The sequence below is a fragment of the Anarrhichthys ocellatus genome, unplaced genomic scaffold (assembly GCF_004355925.1).
Source record: "Anarrhichthys ocellatus isolate YVR2014 unplaced genomic scaffold, GSC_Weel_1.0 scaffold111, whole genome shotgun sequence".
Taxonomy (NCBI): domain Eukaryota; kingdom Metazoa; phylum Chordata; class Actinopteri; order Perciformes; family Anarhichadidae; genus Anarrhichthys; species Anarrhichthys ocellatus.
Genome location: NW_022280141.1, coordinates 764,085 through 782,860, shown reverse-complemented (window position 1 = coordinate 782,860; position 18,776 = coordinate 764,085). Strand labels below are relative to the sequence as shown.

General features: G+C 44.0%; 1 protein-coding gene across 7 annotated transcripts in view; it reads left to right on the top strand.

Annotated features, from left to right (window-relative positions):
• Nucleotides 1–18,776, top strand: part of LOC116399398 (tensin-2-like) — a 49,663-nt gene that overhangs the window by 9,930 nt on the left and 20,957 nt on the right. For all 7 annotated transcript variants that reach the window (XM_031876530.1, XM_031876533.1, XM_031876535.1 and 4 more), the window contains exons 2-3: nucleotides 7,739–7,844; nucleotides 8,737–8,774. In XM_031876530.1, coding sequence (XP_031732390.1) covers nucleotides 7,739–7,844; nucleotides 8,737–8,774 — 144 coding nt within the window. The remainder of the gene's footprint in view (nucleotides 1–7,738; nucleotides 7,845–8,736; nucleotides 8,775–18,776) is intronic.

The following is an 18,776-nucleotide window of genomic DNA, read 5'->3' as shown; positions in this document are numbered from 1 at the left end:
CCTGTTCACTGCCAAGCTGAGAGGCTGAAACAGAGTCTGTTTCACATTCCCTCGTGCCATATGCAGTTATGCTGAGTTCCAATCTACAGTGGCGGCCATTCAGTCTCACCTGGAGAACTCCTGCAGGAATAAAACAGAATGGTTCCAAGTGATTTGCGTTTTAGTCCAGCAGGAGCAGCTACAGGTTTCCTTGAAACAGAACTTCTGCGAGTCAAGGGGCAACCTCGTGGTCTGAAAAGTGGAGCCGATACTTAAGTTCCTCAAAACTTGCATTCTCTCTACTGACCAGCAGGGGGCGACTCCTCTGGTTGCAAAAAGAAGTCTGATTGTATAGAAGTCTATGAGAAAATGACTCTACTTCTCTCTTGATTTATTACCTCAGTAAACATTGTAAACATGAGTTTATGGTCTCAATCTCTAGTTTCAAGTCTTCTTCAATACAGCATGATGTTCATTTAGGAAATGATGGTCCATTTAGAGTCAAATAGACCATAAAGCAGAGTATGCTTTAGGGCGGGGCTACCTTGTGATTGACAGGTCACTACCACAGCAGCTTGGTGTTGTCTGTGTATTTGTCCATGTATTTGCCTTTCAAAGTGTGTTTTCTGTTCATGAAAGTTTATTGCAACATTTTGGTCACCTAAAAATGTCTCATTCATTGTTCAGTTGTCCTTAGCTCCACCCTCTCGTGTCACTTCTGGTTGCAATAAAACAAGATAGCGACATCCAAAAACTAATATGGCACTGGCCAAAATGCAGAACTCAAGGCTTCAAAACCATATTCCACAAACCAGCGGGTGGGTCAACCTGATCAAATCTGGTCCTAATTAAAATCCTCAACCTTCACTTAATCATCACCCCTGGATGATGTCATCCCCTTACTGACACCCCTTTACAATACATGGGTAACATTTTGAGGGAAAACAGATGTTGTGTTCTGCCAGTAAATGGCAACAACTGCAGCAGTGTGTGCTGGTGGTGATGCTGCTGGAGCAATAAGGCCATCGTGCGTTTGTACCTTCCTATCCAACAGTGGACTTTGGCCTCACTACACATTCACCAACAGGGGACATTTTGGAAGTCCCCAGTTGGTCATGCTTTAAATCATGCTAAAATGATGTCTAAAAACCTCTTTAAAAATGTAGCCAAGAGCAGACTTGTGTGCGTGTTTAAGTCCATGCTCAGGATTTTAACAACTCACAACCTCCAAATTCCAAACCTGGAGTCAGAGACCAATGAAACCAAGACTCGCCAGAGCAAGAGGGCCGAGGGTCATGGGCAGTACACCCGGAGCATCCAACTGGACCAACAGTTGGCTCATCAGAATAACATTTCCTTAACCTTATTCACAATTTAGTATTCACGAGGAAGCATCTTTTTCCCAATAGTCTACATATAATTTACAAACCGATTCCAATATGCCATGACATGTGGAATAGAGACGTCTCATTGAAATAGGGCACGTACAGAGCATTTCAATGATGTTTTTTATTCATAGCAAATGAGAGAGAAAAATGTTTTTTTAAACAATACTGAGATTTGGTAATGATTTATTTCAACCGATTACTCACGAAAAAAGAGGAGGAGCAACCTCCTCTTCCTCTATGGACCAGCCAGGCAAAAAAGTTGAGAACAGATCAGCATCTGATTCCACCGTCGGCTTCAGAGATGTCCTGCTAATTATGAACCGCGGTAGACGGCGTCAGTGTGTTTTTAGATGCCGCTGTGTGTGTGTGTGTGTGTGTGTGTGTGCGTGTGTGTGTGGGTGTGTGTGTGTGTGTTTGTTTGTTTCTGTGTGTTAGCAGCAGGAGTCCAAGTGAATGGAAGTGCATCACGCTGACCTCACCTCGGGAACAGGCAGTCTCTGTTCCCTCCACAGCCTGTCCCACCCTTTTGGACACACACACCCACCCGTGCACACTCGCATACGAGTGAATTGACAAACATTTTATTAACGCACATGCTGGCCTTGATGGCCAACAGAATGAGGCAGGAACTCGGATGCCCAGATCCGCTCTCAATGGAGGGTGGGGTTTAAGTATGCGAGGAGTCATAAACACACTACTGAATTGAATGGCTGTTTGAGATGTAGTGCATAAAACATACTTTAATAAGCAGACATTACAAAGATCTGGCTTGTTGTCCATTTCTAATGAACATTTAATGTTCCTTTCACAGAAAATGAGACTCCGGGTATAATCCATGGAAAATGAGGATCAAGTCTGTTAATTTCTTGAGGTTATTCCCTCTTATTTTAGTAGACTAGGTATGTGGTTTTCAGTGGGAAAACCTGCTTTGCACTCAAACTTTTGCCAAACATGATGTAATTTGATCTGGCAAACGGCTCAAACTATTAATTGATTGGTCTTCTAACGGAATTATATTCAGCATTGCTTTTGATAGTTGATTAATCATCAACTCATCAGCAAAAATGTTGCTGCCCATCTTCGTCTATACGATATTAAAGTAATTATCTTTAAAGGTTTGAACCGTAACAAATGCATGTCTTGAATAACCTTTGTGAAATAGTTGTCCTATTAGCGACCATACACTGTAAAGTGGACTTAGTCAACTTGACGTCACCCGTTGGTTTTGGGACTGCCAAATTTGAGGCCTCGCCTTTTCGTAAATGGACCATAAGTTACTAAATGAACATCATGCTGTATTGAAGAAGACTTGAAACTAGAGATTGAGACCATAAACTCATGTTTACAATGTTTACTGAGGTAATAAATCAAGAGAGAAGTAGAGTCATTTTCTCATAGACTTCTATACAACCAGAGGAGTCGCCCCTGATGGTCAATAGAGAGAATGCAGGTTGTGGTCACTTCTGCATTGGATTCACTTTTCAGATCTGGAGGTTGATACTTGTTAGCAACAGAGCTAACAAGCGTGATAACTATCAGTGAGGAGGGGAGAACATTTTACCCTCCATTGACTCTATGTTGAATGAAATGATGTCCTGAGAACAAAAACCAGGGAGGAGAGTAAACAGTCCAGTACAGTGAAAATAGAAAGAAACCCAGAGAGCTTTTGTCACTGACTAGTGCTAGCATGTTGCCGCTGTCATCCCTACGTCACCCAGCTAATAGAACACATTTCTTGAAGATCTGCCAAAGAATTTAGCTTTGCCACTTGAATACACAATCTAGAGTCCGACTAAACAAGCAATTTCAACATGTTACTTAAAATGGAAGATATTATGATGTCAGTTTTTCCAGGACTTTCTGCATTTGGATTAAACTCCAGGTGTTGCAGAGCACTACTGCATAACAAATAGTTTGTATAAAGCCTTTTGTGGCTGCAGAGGGAGCGGCACAAAGTCTGATAAATATACTTCCATGATGTCACTTGAGCCATTGACGACGTTTATATGCACAAAACATTCTGGGTTTTGCCCATTATCTCAAATAAAAAAATCTTTTTTTTAACTATCCATCGTACATCCGACAACGTGAGTAAAGTTAAATCAGAGGAGTGCTCTTTTAATCCAGAAGTTAATCAGCATCTTTATTTATTACAGAAAACTATTGTTAGTTGCAGTTGTCAGTGACTGGGCGAAGCCAGTGATGAAATGATGATGGGAAAGTTTTCATGCAGTTTTGACCTGGTGGTTATCAGAGACGTTCAAATTCAAGTGTCTCACATAGAAAACAGGGCAGTGTGATCAAATGATCAGACCTCTGTTTTGAGCAAAGCTACTGACAAAAGTGATCTGAAGACAAACGGTACATTCACAGAGTTCTTCTAATGACAAAATCAGTAGGAAGACTTTCCCATCAAGGCTTCCTTCAATGCGTGACCTCACTGACCATCTGCAGCTGAAGCTGAGGTCACAGGCCGGTAGTCAGTAATGTACCAGTCCCACACAATGCCCATCATTGTGTAAATATCAAGACTATTTTTCGAGAGAAAAGGAGCGAGAGAGTTTCCAGGGATGTGCATGTTTGCGTGCGCGCACAATTAGCTTCTGTGTGTCTTGTTTTTTACATTCATACGCATACATGGCTGCCCGTGTGTGTGCGTCTGTTGTATGAGCGTCCGACCCCTCCCTCGTTCAATCCAGCTACTGTTCTGTGACGGGTGGCAGACGCTCAGCGAGGAAAGGGGAGGGGGTCTCTGGTTAGAAAGCGTTTCTTTGACTCCAGTAAACCTCTGGTTCCTTTTTTTTTTTTTTTTTGCCAAAAAAGCTAAAAATATTAGAAAAAGGACCTTTTTGTGGGTAGGGGGGGGGGGGGTCTGTCCTGGCTCAAGGGGGGGGGGACAGAAAAGAGGAAAGGGGAAGGCTGTCTGTTTCCACCAGACTGTCTTGGAGGGATACACGTCTGCACGTGAGTTTTTCTTCCTGTGGTCTCATGTGGCTGTTTACAACTCGAGTCACTTCTGTGGAGATGTGGGCAGTTTCCCAGCTGGTTGTTCAGATGGTCACATGTGCTGATGTTATTGTCTGTGAAGGCAGATGGTCCCGGTCTGGTTCACCTGCGTGCATCTACAGCACGAGTGAACGGATTTACATGTTCATTTCCTGCTAAGTAGATGATAATTGTGCTCTTGTTTTGAACGTTTCATTCTGTTGTTCAGCTCTTTTCTCTCCGGCAGCAGAAATGATCTAACCCGGTGTCTTTATTAACCCACTCCGTGACAAATAACACATGTTTCTACCGGGGGAAGATGTTTTTTATCCATTACAGTGGTCACGGTAATTACTATCCTGGGGACCGGGCTCAGCATCACAGGTTGCTTTTTTGAAGTACTTATACACTCTACACTCCAGCTGTTTTCTGCTTCCTCTGTTGAAGTTGTAAACCTCCCACATAAGGTTTCCTCTGGCTGGACTCCCGAGTTGTGAAGAGTTGTTTTGAGAAATTTGGTAGTTAACCAAGTTTGCTTTCCTTATTTTGAGGTGATGATGCATTTGGAAATATTTCTGTTGGGCATTTGTTTGTTCTTTCTTAACATAAAATGTTAATGTTAAAGTTGCTAAATTCAAAATTCTGAGCATTAATACAGCAGCAAACAACTACTTTCTCTGAATATTAGTTGCGGAGTTCAAACCTGCAGCCTTTTTGGAAAAAAGTTGGCTAACGTATCACGTTGCAATTGACACAGAAAAGCAGCTCTCCCAACTGTAAGATTTGGAAGATAATTGTTTCTTTCAGCACGTCATGCCTTTATACTCAAAATCCAGTTCATGGCATGAACCAGATTATGGCAGCTTATCCACACCAGACTTTATACAGCATCCCGTAGCGTAGTGGTGTATCACTGTCTGACCATGAGTGCCTGTGGTTGCACTATATAGTGGTCTTGATTGTGTCTGTAACAGGAAGAATGCTGCCAACCTCTCATCTATGTGTTTATCTCTCAGCCCACATCACCGCTGTGGTTTAACTGACAGTAACTGGTTGCTTTTTTAAACTCACAGTCTATAGACTCATGCATGCCTATATCCACACACACACACTTCACAAGATTATTGCACACGTTCACGGAATAGAAGGACGGCATGCTAAAGATTAAATCTACAAAAAGACAAGAATAATTTTGGTGTTTTTTGACAATGGGTCAAAGTTTATATCCAACACGTGTGGTCAGCAGCAGGCATAAAAGTCCAGGCAGAGATAGCATTTGTCATGTTTAGGGTTCGGGAAAGGGTGAACTTGGAGTAAGGAAGGAGAGATAAATCAAGGATTCATCAAAACAGGATCGAGATGAGACGAGAACTTTCATGAAGTCTGTGTGGATTTTGATTTGTTGCTGCTAGAAAAGTGAATAGGCAAAGTCATGCTGAGTCCAATGGAGATAAATGAAACCATAAGAAATGTGCGATTTTCCACAAAGTAATGACGACACAGTTTTAAAATCCCAATCCCCATGACCACACCATGTTACATAACAGCCCACCACCAGCCCCTGAGCCGCCCACTCAGTTCCACTTCCACCATCCGTGCTGCGGCTGTAGTACACTTGTACTGCAGCGGGGCCAGCTGCCGCTTCACACGGCGGGCAGAGGGTGATGCCAGGCAGGCAGCTGTCCAAACATTGTCCAGCCCCTAGAACAGAGCCAAGAGCGCCAGGATAATGGAAAAGGAGTGTGTAAACAGCACCCTTTCTTTGTTACCAAGGAGGAATAGCACGCACACAGGAAACAAAACAAAAAAGCTTTATGTGTATCAGGTTAATTATCCAAAGCTACAGACAATGATACAAGATTACATTCGAACACATCATCATAGCGTCATAATTGACCTTTGCCCAGTACCCATTTTTCCTGAAAAGAGCTTGAATGCATCATAATGTAAGTCAATGCATCCTCCGTTAACGTATTTCAACGCAGATGTGTTGTTCACAGTGCATTATCATCATCAGTTTGCACTTGTGCAGTCCGGATCTGGCACGGTGTACGGATTGGATAGCCAGTGACGTGTGTTTTTGTTCCTGTGTAGCATAAATGAGCTGATAAATGATATGACATGACGTGATATTCAATCAGTGCATGCACTCACGTACTCGCTGATATCTGGTCCAGCTTTTTAGGTTGTATCGAAGGCCTTTACCCTACCAGTATTGGTGTCGCAACAACTCTCATTTGCTCTGAGGAGTGAACGGATAAAACACTTTCTGCCACAAGTCCTACCCCTTTGACTGGATTCCTGCCAGTTTCCAGAATATGCATGCTTCCCCTCAGCATTACATTGCACACACTGTTAGTTCACAGGCCCACCCCCCACACTTACTTTTCTCCTGCCATCATTCAGCCATGCAAGAAAACATACTAAGCAATCCCCGTACTTAGCCCTGGGTTGTTAGAGTTCTCATGTTCAAAGGCCCCACAGAGTCACGTCGGGCCCAGTCATCTGTAGACGCAATCCCATGTTGGGTAACAAAGAGGCACTGGGCGGGAATACCACAAACACACACGTCCCTTTATTTCTATCTTTGTGAGGACCCTCATTGAAATACTGCTTTCTCAAGCCCCTTATCCTAACCTTAACCATCACCACTAACCTTAACCTAATTCCAACCCCAAACCTTAAAACAAAGTCTGAACCCAAAACGTCTACATTCAAAATGGTCCTCACAAAGACAGACGTACAAACACTTAAACACACACAGACTGAGGTATACACACACACATTGTGACAAATATGGACATGAGAAAGAATTACGATGAAGAATTAGACCAACACATTTCCTCCTTTTTTCTCTTTCCCAAACCTACACACACACACACACACACACACTCTAAGGATTATAGTGTGGTATGGGCGGGAACCACAAGAATTATTACTGGAAGACAGTTACACAACCACCACAGGAGTTGAAGAAGCAAAGGGAGTAGAGAATGCATGTAGTCATATTATGCACATACATACCATGCACCCAAGTCTGTCTTACACACAGGTTAAAGCTGACAGTCCTGAGCTCCTGTCATTATTACAGTCCGCTAACTTACACACCATTACTTTGCTTTCTTCCTCTTTATGAAAAAAGTTGGGGATGTTGAATTTCTTTCTTGGTTTCATCCTGTCCGATGGAGGAGGATAGAGGGTTAAACTCTTGGATGAAGGTCAAACAAGGATTCTTGCATTTGTTTCCGAGAGTAGGCAGCTCTAACAGACTGCGTTGCCACGTCTGGTTCTGTGCTGTATCGGGTTTCTAACTGAGCCTGAATTTCGTTTTCCCTTGTGTGTGTGTGTGTGTGTGTGTGTGTGTGTGTGTGTGTGTGTGTGTGTAGGGGGGGAAGGGAGAGCCCCATGTCTTCAAGGAAAAGACCTTCAAGAAGAAACGGCAGTGCAGCGTGTGCCGCCAGAACGTCGACAACGTCGGCTCCTTCTGCAGAGGTAAATGTTGCGAGCATTGCGTAGTTGTTGGTGGTAGAGCAGTTGGGTCACTCAGGACCAAGTGAGTCTGAAGCACCAAGAGGAAACATGCTAAGCGTCATCATGGCAGGCTGCAGGATGTAGGATGTGTCACGTATGAATGAATGAAGGGCAGCGCACACACCAGCTGTGTCACGTTGCATCCTGTCGATCATACTGGACTTTGACATTCGGACAAAATACGAGTACGGATGCCAAATCTGGTGAGCGAATGAAACAACTAAATTCGGTCAATTTTACTTTAAATGGACCATAATTTACTAAATTAACATCATGCTGTATTGAAGAAGACTTGAACATAAACTCATGTTCACAATGTTTGCTGAGGTAGTAAATGAAGTGAAAAGTAGAGTCATTTTCTCAGTCTTTTATAAAATCAGATTTTCTTTTTGTAACCAGAGGAGTCGCCCCCTGATGGCCATTAGAAAGAATGCAGGTTGAAGGCACATCCACGATGACTTCACTTTTCAGAATCTGAGGTTTCCGCCTGGTTTCTAGAGTTTCATCACGAGTCGGCGCAAAGTAGGACTGTTATATATTAGGTCTATATTGTAAGAGCACATTCAAAAAAAGGAACTGGTGTTTTGACACGTGTCATAATCTCGGCGTGTGTTTCTGTTCAGCATGCAGAGATTATGTATTGTGTGGTAATACAGCAGGATGATGTCAAGATCTTTACTTGGGTCTCGCTGTAGAATTTGTCATGCAACTAAACAAAGATTGTAGTTGTTTGTGACAAATACAAAGCAGGTTGACCTCATTACTTCATATGTAGACTAAACTCATACTATATACTCATTTTGTCGTCTTTCTTTTTTCCCCCTCCCTCCTTCTCTACTCTCACTCCTCTTAGTATGCAAGACAGCCACCCACAGGAAGTGTGAGGCCAAGGTAAGGATCCACCTCACACGCACGCTTTCACAGCACAGCCTCAGAATAATCAGTGTATCATCAGTTGTGATACACTCATGGACAGTATTGAATGTGCTGTAATCGGCCGGGACAGAGGATATCATTATTGTTTTACTAGCCCAAATTTGTACATTTATTCTCCACTGAGCAGTTGGTTATTACCACGTCCGTTTTCATCCACTATCATTTTCCATTTTCATTTATTTGTTTTTCGATATGCGCATAAAAAAAACGAAGCGGAAACAACGCAAAGTTAGAGAGAAAAACGCTGAAATATTGCAAATTTTTATGCTTAGCTGTGGTGAAAAAATTGACAAAATTGACAAAAAGGAGACATTCATTTGTATTTGCTTTTGCCTTTTTTTCTGTAAACTGTAAAGACGGAAAAATGACGACTGTCAAGCTCCGCCAAATGAAATGGATTCAAGTAGTGACCTGAGAGATGTCACATGAAACAAGGTCAAAACACTCAAGTAATGAACGGATAAAGAAAAATAGAACATAAATGTGAAAGGCAACGCTACTTGTAAGCCATAAAAGGATTACGTACCTAAATATAGGTCATATAAATAAGCATTGGTAACACATTTCCGGTAATAATTCCGGTAAATCTTATAAATTAGATATAATTCCATGAAATCAATATTAAGTAAATCAATCAGTATTGATCACTGTAATATGATAAACTATTTGAAGTCCTCAGTTTTTTACACAACCTTCTCTGTAGCAGGTTGAATGACCCCACTAGACCCCACTAATTCAAGGTTAAGGCCAGATGCTGATCCACTAATCTTACTGGGACAGGCCCTCTGGGAGATAGCCACCCTTGTCAAGGAATAACATGTGAATGCATATCTTAGCTGTTTAGTTGATTGTCATGCCAGTGAGGTGTGAAAAATGACACACAACAGTGGTAGTACGAGGGGCAGGAGTCTGGACATCTCTGCTCATATGAAGGTCGCTCGGTCGCATTCCTCAGAAAGAGCTGCGAGCCGCGCTCCGACCCCACGCTGCTGCCCCTGTGAAAGGATCATTGACGGAGGGGACGGCGCCATGAATAGACAGAGGGATGCAGAGGGGGAGAATGTCAGCCGGGGCCAAAGTGATGAAGAGGGGGTATAGAGGCTGAGGCAGCGAGCCAGCGGGCGAAGGAGAAACGGCTAGGGGCGAAGGCATGTGGCAAAGACGGTCCTCATTCCTCGAGCATCACTCCGTCCTCTCGTCTTTTATCTGAGGAGAGCCGAGCCCTGAGGATGATTTCAGAAACGAAAGCTTTGAAATCACGCATTTCACAACAACTTGTGATGTATGCTTTTGTCCTTGACAAGGGTTTCCAAGTTGGTTTGCTTCTGGGCAAGTTTTTCTTTTGTTTTTGAGTGGCATTATGGGAAATGTGCCCATTTACTTACTTGCAGAGTTACGGTCTTAACACACCGGAAATGTTAATTATTTCGCCATTAATTTGTAGATTAATATATTTTTTTCCAACTATTATTTCTGTCATAAGTACTCCACACAGAACATGAATATCAGAGGCAGAAAAGTGACAGAAAACATGTTTTTGTAGCAAGGTTGATTTTTCTGAGCTTTTGGCTCCTCAAATAAAGGCGTCAACCATCCACGTTTGGCGGAAAAGACGTATCCAAAGCGCACACTACACAAATACTAGATCCACTCCTTCCGTTCTTACCTTTTCACAAAAAAGCCCTAGACATATATACTGCGTAACTGTTTACCAGAGAGAACTCAAATTCACTCATAGCATTTTGCTCAAAGGAAACTCAATAAAATAGCTCACAGTTGCTTAGACTTTACAACATTTATTGAAAAAATGTCGATAATAGTTTTGATGCAAAATATTCGCAGGCTAGTATTTCAAATTTGCGTGTCTTTTATTCATGCCCCCTGCGTGTTTGTATTTGTACACTAAAATGAAACTACAGCCTTTGTGCTACTTGGCAGAGCACAAACCCAGCAGTGGAAAGCAGCTTCCTTAGGTTGTTATAGCTTTAAAGATACAACTTAGTAAACTTAAAAGGTGCTTGAGGTGTATTTTGTTGCCTTTGAAGCATCTCATTAGTCGTAGTGTTATTCTCTTTTGGAAAGAAAAGCTGAAACAGCAAATTAAGCAAAGACAGGTATCTCTGTACAGAAAGGAGCGGGTTGTTGTTTACTGTGACCACCTGACGTCTGGTTGTTGACTGGTTGTTAGACAGTGATTTCCATCGCTGCTGCCCAGGAAGGGAGAGGTCTGATAAGGCCGGCTGCTGTGTCCATCTCAGCTGTTATCTAACATGGCATGTAGGGGGGAGATCTGAGGCAGGACGGAGCTGGGACGCCATCAATCTGTTGGGTTCTAAAAATCTGGATTATTTTGCAACGATGGAGACATTCATATATGTGAATAGCAGATCCCAGCGGTCTGCCTGCCAAGCTGATTAGCTTTAGACCTCCTTCTCCAGAGAGCGGTTTTCTTACAAGCCCTTATTAGTTCAAGGTGTTCCCCTCGCTTTGCACCTCATTCACATTTGGCAGTTATTACCAATAACCTTGTGTACGAATCTTTCCCCCTGCACCCTCCTCCACGAGCGTATTCACCGTGGAGATCTGTCATCTGTAAACCATCCCGCGCTCCCCAGGCTTCTATTTACATTTCCGCCCAGCATGGGGTTGCCGTAACTTTGGTGACAAATAATTTTACCACACCGTCCGGTACACCATTAGTGCGTCTGCTCCAGTTCTCTGGAAAAACCCTTCACTTAATTGTGAAACTCCCCTCCTAGAGAGAGAACGATTGGTAATGATGTGAAGTCTGTTTTCTTCTTCTCTTCTGTCACTGTGTTCCCTGATCTTTGGCCACAACAGCCTCCAGCTGACTCATCTCTGTTCTATTAAAAACACGCACACAGACTCTAGTACAAAAGGTCATCAACCGCTTTACCCCAGCATGTTCTTCTCTCAGATAACCGTTCCTCCTTATCTTTGATCCCAAGTGGAAAATCTAGTCCGCAGGGACTTGAAGGTTGGGGAAAGACATGGGGAGGGGGGGAGGTGTAACAGTGGGAGGAAGAAGGATTAGAATTAGTGAAATGCAGCCCGTGACGAGTTGACTGGCATGCCGGCCTAATTAGGCAAGAAGAGGCATTTCCGCTGGTCAGGGGGAAAAAGACAGAGAGACCCAGGAGAAATGGTTCACTGAATGACTGCATAGCTGAAAACCAAGGACTATTATTGGCTGGCTCACGAGTAGACTAGAAATTGACATGGACTCACTCAAAGTATTTGGCGATCGTCTGACTGTTATGCCTAAGCAGACCGCGTGTGACCACTTTGAGTTTCTTTATGAGATCAAAAACTCACCAACACGATACCTAAATGACAGAACAAGTTGTTTGCAGATGATTCCCAAAATGACATGTATGACCGTTGTTTTTAACGTTTGTGAAACGGTCACAGTTTTAAGCACGTGGTTAATGTTAGGCTAGGTTTAGGCCACAAAACTAAGGTTTACGAAAAGATTGTGGTTTGTTTAGTTCGGTACGGAACTTTAAATGACTCAACATGTTGACTTCTGGTTTTACGTGGGACATGAACAGCGGTGTCCTGGGTGAAAGTCCTGTTTGTTTGATGTCCTCTGTTTGTTTGACCCAACCTTCTCCCCACGCGGACTTTTTCGCTCTTCACACTACATCAGCTGACTTCCTCCTTTGCTCCCGTCACAATTACTGAGGCCACTAGATGTCGCCATCTAACGACAAACGTAACATTTTAGCAACACGTGTCAATTTCCGCACGTTACATGCTTACGGTCTTTTCAAAATAAAGTTCCGTCTTCACAGGAAACTAACACTACTTAGTTAGGTTTAGGCAACAAAACTGCTCAGTTAGGTTTAGGAAATATCATCATCGTTTGGATTAAAATAAATCCGTGCCGTAACTACATTACGTAAGTTACGTGACAAATGAATCAGCATTGACTCGTTTCACACGGGGAGCGATCAGCGGTCTCCTGGGTGAAAGATAAAAAATAGCTGTTTGTTTGCATAGTTCTCTGTAGAAAAATGGACCCATTTAGCTCACATTTACAAAATAAAACATTTGACATGAGGCCGAGCTGAGAACTGCTCCTCTTTACAAGAAGAGGATGTCCAATCAAGTACACATAGATGGAGCGGAAGTGGGGGAGGACGCAGGGATGAGAGGAAGAGCAACAACTTTTGATGTTTCTCCGACATAAAAGGACAGATGCGGTTTGGAGTCCCGCTCCCTCCGCAGCCCCTCTTTATTTTTAGTAAAGAACATGCATTCTAGATGAGAGGGCAGCGGTGGGAGGGGGGGGGCAGCAGTCTGCTAACTAAACTTACTGTTTCAGCCCCATTCTTTCTTTGCTGGAGCCATTCTCCATTTACATATATTTTGTTGTCCAGCTAACAGAAACGAAACAAAGGAAGCGATGAGGAGACTGAAGGATGGCGGTATTGTCAGAAAAAGACCACCGTGTTTTCCACCCAACGTGCAGCTCAAACATCACAGCTGACCCTAACCCGACAGACTTCCTGTCAGATGGCTTCCTGTGATGTTGCTACAGGAATATGTCACTCATTGCTGTTAAAACATGTCCGCCGCAGCTTAGCGTTTAGCGGTTTTCAGTGCCAAGGCTGCAAGTTAAGGTATTGAACCATGCATTGAAACAGTTTACTGTAAGCAACCTTCTGAATCAATTCAATAGGCGGTGGAGGAGGGGGGGGGATCTGAGTGACATCAATACGTGAGTAATCTCTGGTTGGAGTTTTGTGGCCTTGAGCTCCAGGGCCTCTGGTTTCCCTCCTGCAGGCTCTGCGCTTCACCAGATAATCAGCGTGAGTCGCTCGGGATAACAGGATCCAACTGTATCGCTTTGACATCACAGAGGCCATGACTACAGGAGCCGCCACCTCGTCAGAGACGGCCTTGGTAATTGCCGAGATAGGCCGGCGTGTTTCGAGTTAGAGCCGTGAGCGACATTGATGAGAGTTAAAACCATAAGCATGACTAAGCTAAGTTAGCCGAGATGGGACCCGGCCAACATACTAATTGGCTGGTGGGATCGGCCCTTCATGAATCTAACGGGGAAGAGACCCATTTGGATGTCTACGTTGCCAGGGACAAATCAACCATTGATGCCCACACCTCCTGGTGCGGGACACGAGTCACAGATTTTAGCGATAGCAAATGTCTCGCTGTCTTTCTAAATTCGACTCCTCGGAAGATGAAAAAAAATAATCACAGGGAGACAATAAAGACGACAGAGCCGGCCTGTTTGTGAGCCGCGGCGCTCCAGCAGAGATCGAAGCAACTGTGCACAATGTCTGTCTGAATGTGTTTTTTGTGGTAAACACTGAGGCTGCAGAAGAGGGGAAGTTACGCTCTGGGGAATAGCATTCATTCTCTTTAACAGGATAAATGACAGAGACGCAGTTGAGGCGAAGCTCAACCGCAGAGCGAGGGAATGCCTGATCTGTAATAAAGCCCCGTGGTGGTCGGTGCACAGGAGGCTTTCCCATTGTCGACCTCTCCGACAATCTCAACCCGAACCACTTCCTGCTTTGTTTATTTACCCTTGTTTACTGTTGTCCGACTCAGGGCTTCCAGCCCGTGTTTGGAGCTCCACCGCGGGGGAACCTACGTGACCTGCGATTACTTCGGCCTCCCTCTCAGCTGCTCGGAGCGAGAACCGAAACGGCTGCAGACAAAGACTCTTTCCTTCTGGGGGTCAAAAGAAAGTGTGGGAATGAGGGACGAACGGGTGAGAGAACGGAAAACACGTGCTGAAAAATACAAAGAAGGAAAGAAAACACGGATAACATACAGAGTCCAGAGGATAGAAGTGTTTCACCCAGAGGTGTCGTTTTTGCTCAGCCGTGGCCCTTGAAGTCCCCTCGCGCTATAGGCTGGCTGCTTTTCTGCTTTTCTCCCGAAGCCCACCTTGTCACGATTAAGGGGCATTAGACATGTGGGGTGCATTTGACGGGTAGTCGTCAAACCGAGCCAGGTGACTCTGTACTTGCACGTGTAGCCCACAGGACAACGTTTAGGTTTTAAGCGACACAGAATGCTACACAGAGTGGAGCAAGAGCAAAGGAAAACCCTAAGGGCTTTAGTTAACAGGTGGATACACACGTGGAAATGTCCAAAAATAGAGCATGTGATTGCCAACCTCTAGTCCCAACACACACACACATTATCATTCCTTGTTATGTATTTTCCTCCTGTTTTAAAATGATTCTAATTGGCTCAGACCGCTTTTTTCTTTACATGCATTCCTTTTACCGTTCATCTGTTTGGAATTCGAGCTATGACAGGAAACAGATGTACAGACATTGAGACATACCATATTGCTCAAACTCGTGACCAGCTTGAGCAATATGGCCTTGAAGGCACAGGGCTCTGTTTCGGTATGTGGTTAGCTTCTTCGGTACATTAACCCGGAACGCCGGCTCAAATTAACGGTAATCGGTGAATGTTTTGGGGTTGTCTGTCCATCCAGTCTATTCTTGTGAAAGCGATATCACAGGAACACCTGGGTGGCATTTCTTCAACTTCCATCCACCTGGATTTGATGGTGAAAAGGTCAAAGGTCACTGCGCTCTCACAAAACATGTTTACTGGCCATAACGCAAGAATTCACCTGTTAATTATGACAATTTCACACAAATGTCTGACAGGATAAAATGATGAGGCGATGAATGTACACCGGCTGGCCTTAAACAATGAAGTTCCCCTCATGTTTGCGTCGGGAACGAGAGCAATGTGTGAAGTGCAGAAGTCAGATATGAGGAGAGCAAATGGCTCATGTGGACCGGAAGGTGTTTGTTAGAAATCGATTAGAGGAGAAAAGAAGAAGGGAAGGGAGTGTTGAGATCGAGAGGAGGGAAAGGGGAGAGGATGAAGAAAGGAAGAGAGAGGATGAGAAAAAAAGATAGAGGTAGAAAGGCGGGAAAAGAGAGGGCACAAAATGAAAGGGGGGGAAACAGAAAGTACAAGATTTGGAAGAGCTGAAGTTGCAGAAACACAACATCGCAAAGAGGGACTGAACAGGGATGCCTGTGAGTGTGGACAGCGTATTCTAGGAACAAAGGTCGTGACACTTCTACAGTGTGAAATTTGAATTTCAAGCAGGCCTTAACAGAACCATTGAGATGTTCTAATCCGGGGATTAAATAATATCAAACTGCAACTTCCACAATGGATGCATTCAAATGAATAATAGAGTAAATATATGTTATTCTTCACACATGTACACTGAATCGCTCTCAGACTGGCGGGCCCGTTTCTCACACTAATAACATACCAAGGCTGCTACCTCACCCCCCAGTTATCCCTCTCAGAGCCCACAGCTCTTAAGCCATGCGTTGAGAGCAGAGAGCTGTGCATTATCCATTAGCACTGCTGCTTCTGACTTTGTTGGATCAAAGAGCGTGTCAAAGAGCTGGAGAAGCCAGAGCTGCTGTGGCAGAGCGAAAAGAAACGTGACACGGAGGAAGAGGACAGAGGGCTGGTCGGACGGACATGAGGAGGGAAGAGGGCAGGGAAAGGGATGGAGGAAGGGCGGGGGGGGGCTGCTCCAGTGTTTACTTTTCTATTTGTTAAGAACATTTTAGACATGCAACGGGCAGTATGAAACTGGAGCAAGTCAGAACAAGCTAGGTGTGGGTCTTTTGTCTCTTTCGATGATATTTGGTTTCAAACCTGTCTGATCTTCTAGTTTTTTTAAGACACTTTGAGACCCGGGGGACCAACAAAGATGCAAGAACAACAGTGGAGGTTCAGAAAGGGAAGCGCAGGGAACGAGCTTGTCAAGGTGAAGACAAACGGGAAGGTGTTTGTTGGAAAATCAATTAGAGGAGAAAAGAAAGGGGGGAGGAAGTGTTGAGATCGAGGGAAGGGAAAGTGGAGAGGATGAAGAAAGGAAGAGAGAGGAAGGTTAGGAGAAATTGGAGAGAGAATCAAGAACGAAAGAGATGAAAAGATAGAGGGAAAGAAAAAATGGCAGGAAAAGAGAGAAAATTAAAGTACAAGATTTGGAAGAGCTGAAGTTGCAGAAACACGACGTAGCAAAGAGAGACGTGAACAGGGATGAGAGCTGGATGAGTTGAGATGGGTGGAGGTCTGTTAGTAGGAAGTTTGTGCGTAAGCGTTGGCCCAGGGAGATGGAATCTGGCTTGGTGTGTTTGCTCTGGCTTAGCGACCGCCCCTCAGCTGGCCCCTTGACTGGTCACTGGGAGAGAGGGATGAACAGAGGAATGAATGGAGGAGAGGAGGGAGAGATTAGAAAGAGATATAGCAACCCAGGTGTCTCCTGATTCACGCTGTAATCAGAAATAAAAGCAGTTAAGGGTTTAAAACTCTTGTTTCAACAAGTTTAAATTTGAAGTGATGTGGACTACTTCCAGGATTAAGGAGAAACTGGAACCAGTAGATAATTCCAGAAGGTTTTTATTTGTCTCATGAGGAGTTTAAATGCTGAATTAATTGGAATTTTCCAACAGTACCTCCAGATTTCATCATGACTTTTGCGCCGTGGTTTTCATCGAATGTCTGGCAAAGCGGGAAATGATGCGTTCACTGACCCGCTGATGGGCAGTACTCGCCGAACTTTCCCAATTTACATAGTCCTCGCTTGGTAGAAAAATACTCATGGAACAATACATTTCACCATCGTCATGGCTTTCTGAGGCCCTAAAGCACACATGCAGCGTTACCCATTTCTGAATGATAACGTGATGCCGTGCTCTGGGAGATGGAGAAATGTTGAACTGTCATCACATTCTGCACTCTAAATGTTTTTTATGCCACACAGCTGTTCTAAAAAACTTGCTCTTTGAGGTCAGACCGTCTCGCAGTTGCGCAAAAGTGTCAATGAGGTCTGGAGCAGGCGCCTGTGTTTTAGTAAATGCAGGCGCACGCAAACAAACAAGCAAATACATTGAAAAAAATCTCAGGATCCCACGGGAATTCATGTCAGGAAAGGGGAATATTCAACCCTGCATCCAACTGTGGACATGTGTTATGCAAAATACCAGTGCTGCTATCTGTAAAGAGACATTTGACCGGGACAGGAAGTAGGGTAATTGCTTGCTTGCCATGACAGTTGGATATTTAGCTTACAAGAATGACAGGAGCAGGGCACAGCATGCAAAGGGCCGAGAAATCAAGCCCGGCCCTGTTCTAAAGAACACAGACCCGATGAAAAAGCATATTTGTGTCATGGCAGATGAGTTTCACATGTCGCTGCAGAGTCAAGCCCCCTGTCTTTATAAACCTTGACTTTTAGATGTGCTATCTAAACACAACGCATTGTTTCGCATTGTGCTCTGATTTAAGAAAGAAAAAAACTGAAAAATAGAATGAAACTGATCTGCATCAGCCAGAGGGAACTAAAAAATTAGAGCCCGGCTCCAAACTATCTGGTTGTGAATTGGGTTCAGGCAGGCAATTAAAAAGAAAGAATAATAACCACAACACAGGATACGATTTGAGATTCAATTCCTGACAGAAATGGAAAAAAAACATTAATTCTGTGAGTGAGTCTCACAGGAACATTGTCCAACTAGTCGTTTGATAGCCGGACCTGAACCCTGTTTCCTGCGACTTCTGTCCAACGAGGAGAGTCTGGATTTAGCTCATTATCTGTTCCTCTGGCTTCCTGTTGATGTCTGTAGCTATGTACGAGCATCGGTAGGAGACTGGGCTAGATTGCTTGAGAAAGACTAAAGAAAGAAAGATTAACAGTACAACACACAAACACCCACACACGCACTGTGGTGACACACCCACAGGTTCAGGGCCTGTGCAACTTCCCCTTTGTGCACAATGAGATATACAAAAGCCCTTGCCCTTTTCCTGTATCCAAATAAACAGTCCAAAAAAGGGCTATGTTGCGGGAACACTGCTTTGTGTGTGTGTGTGTGTGTGTGTGTGTGTGTGTGTGTGTGTGTGTGT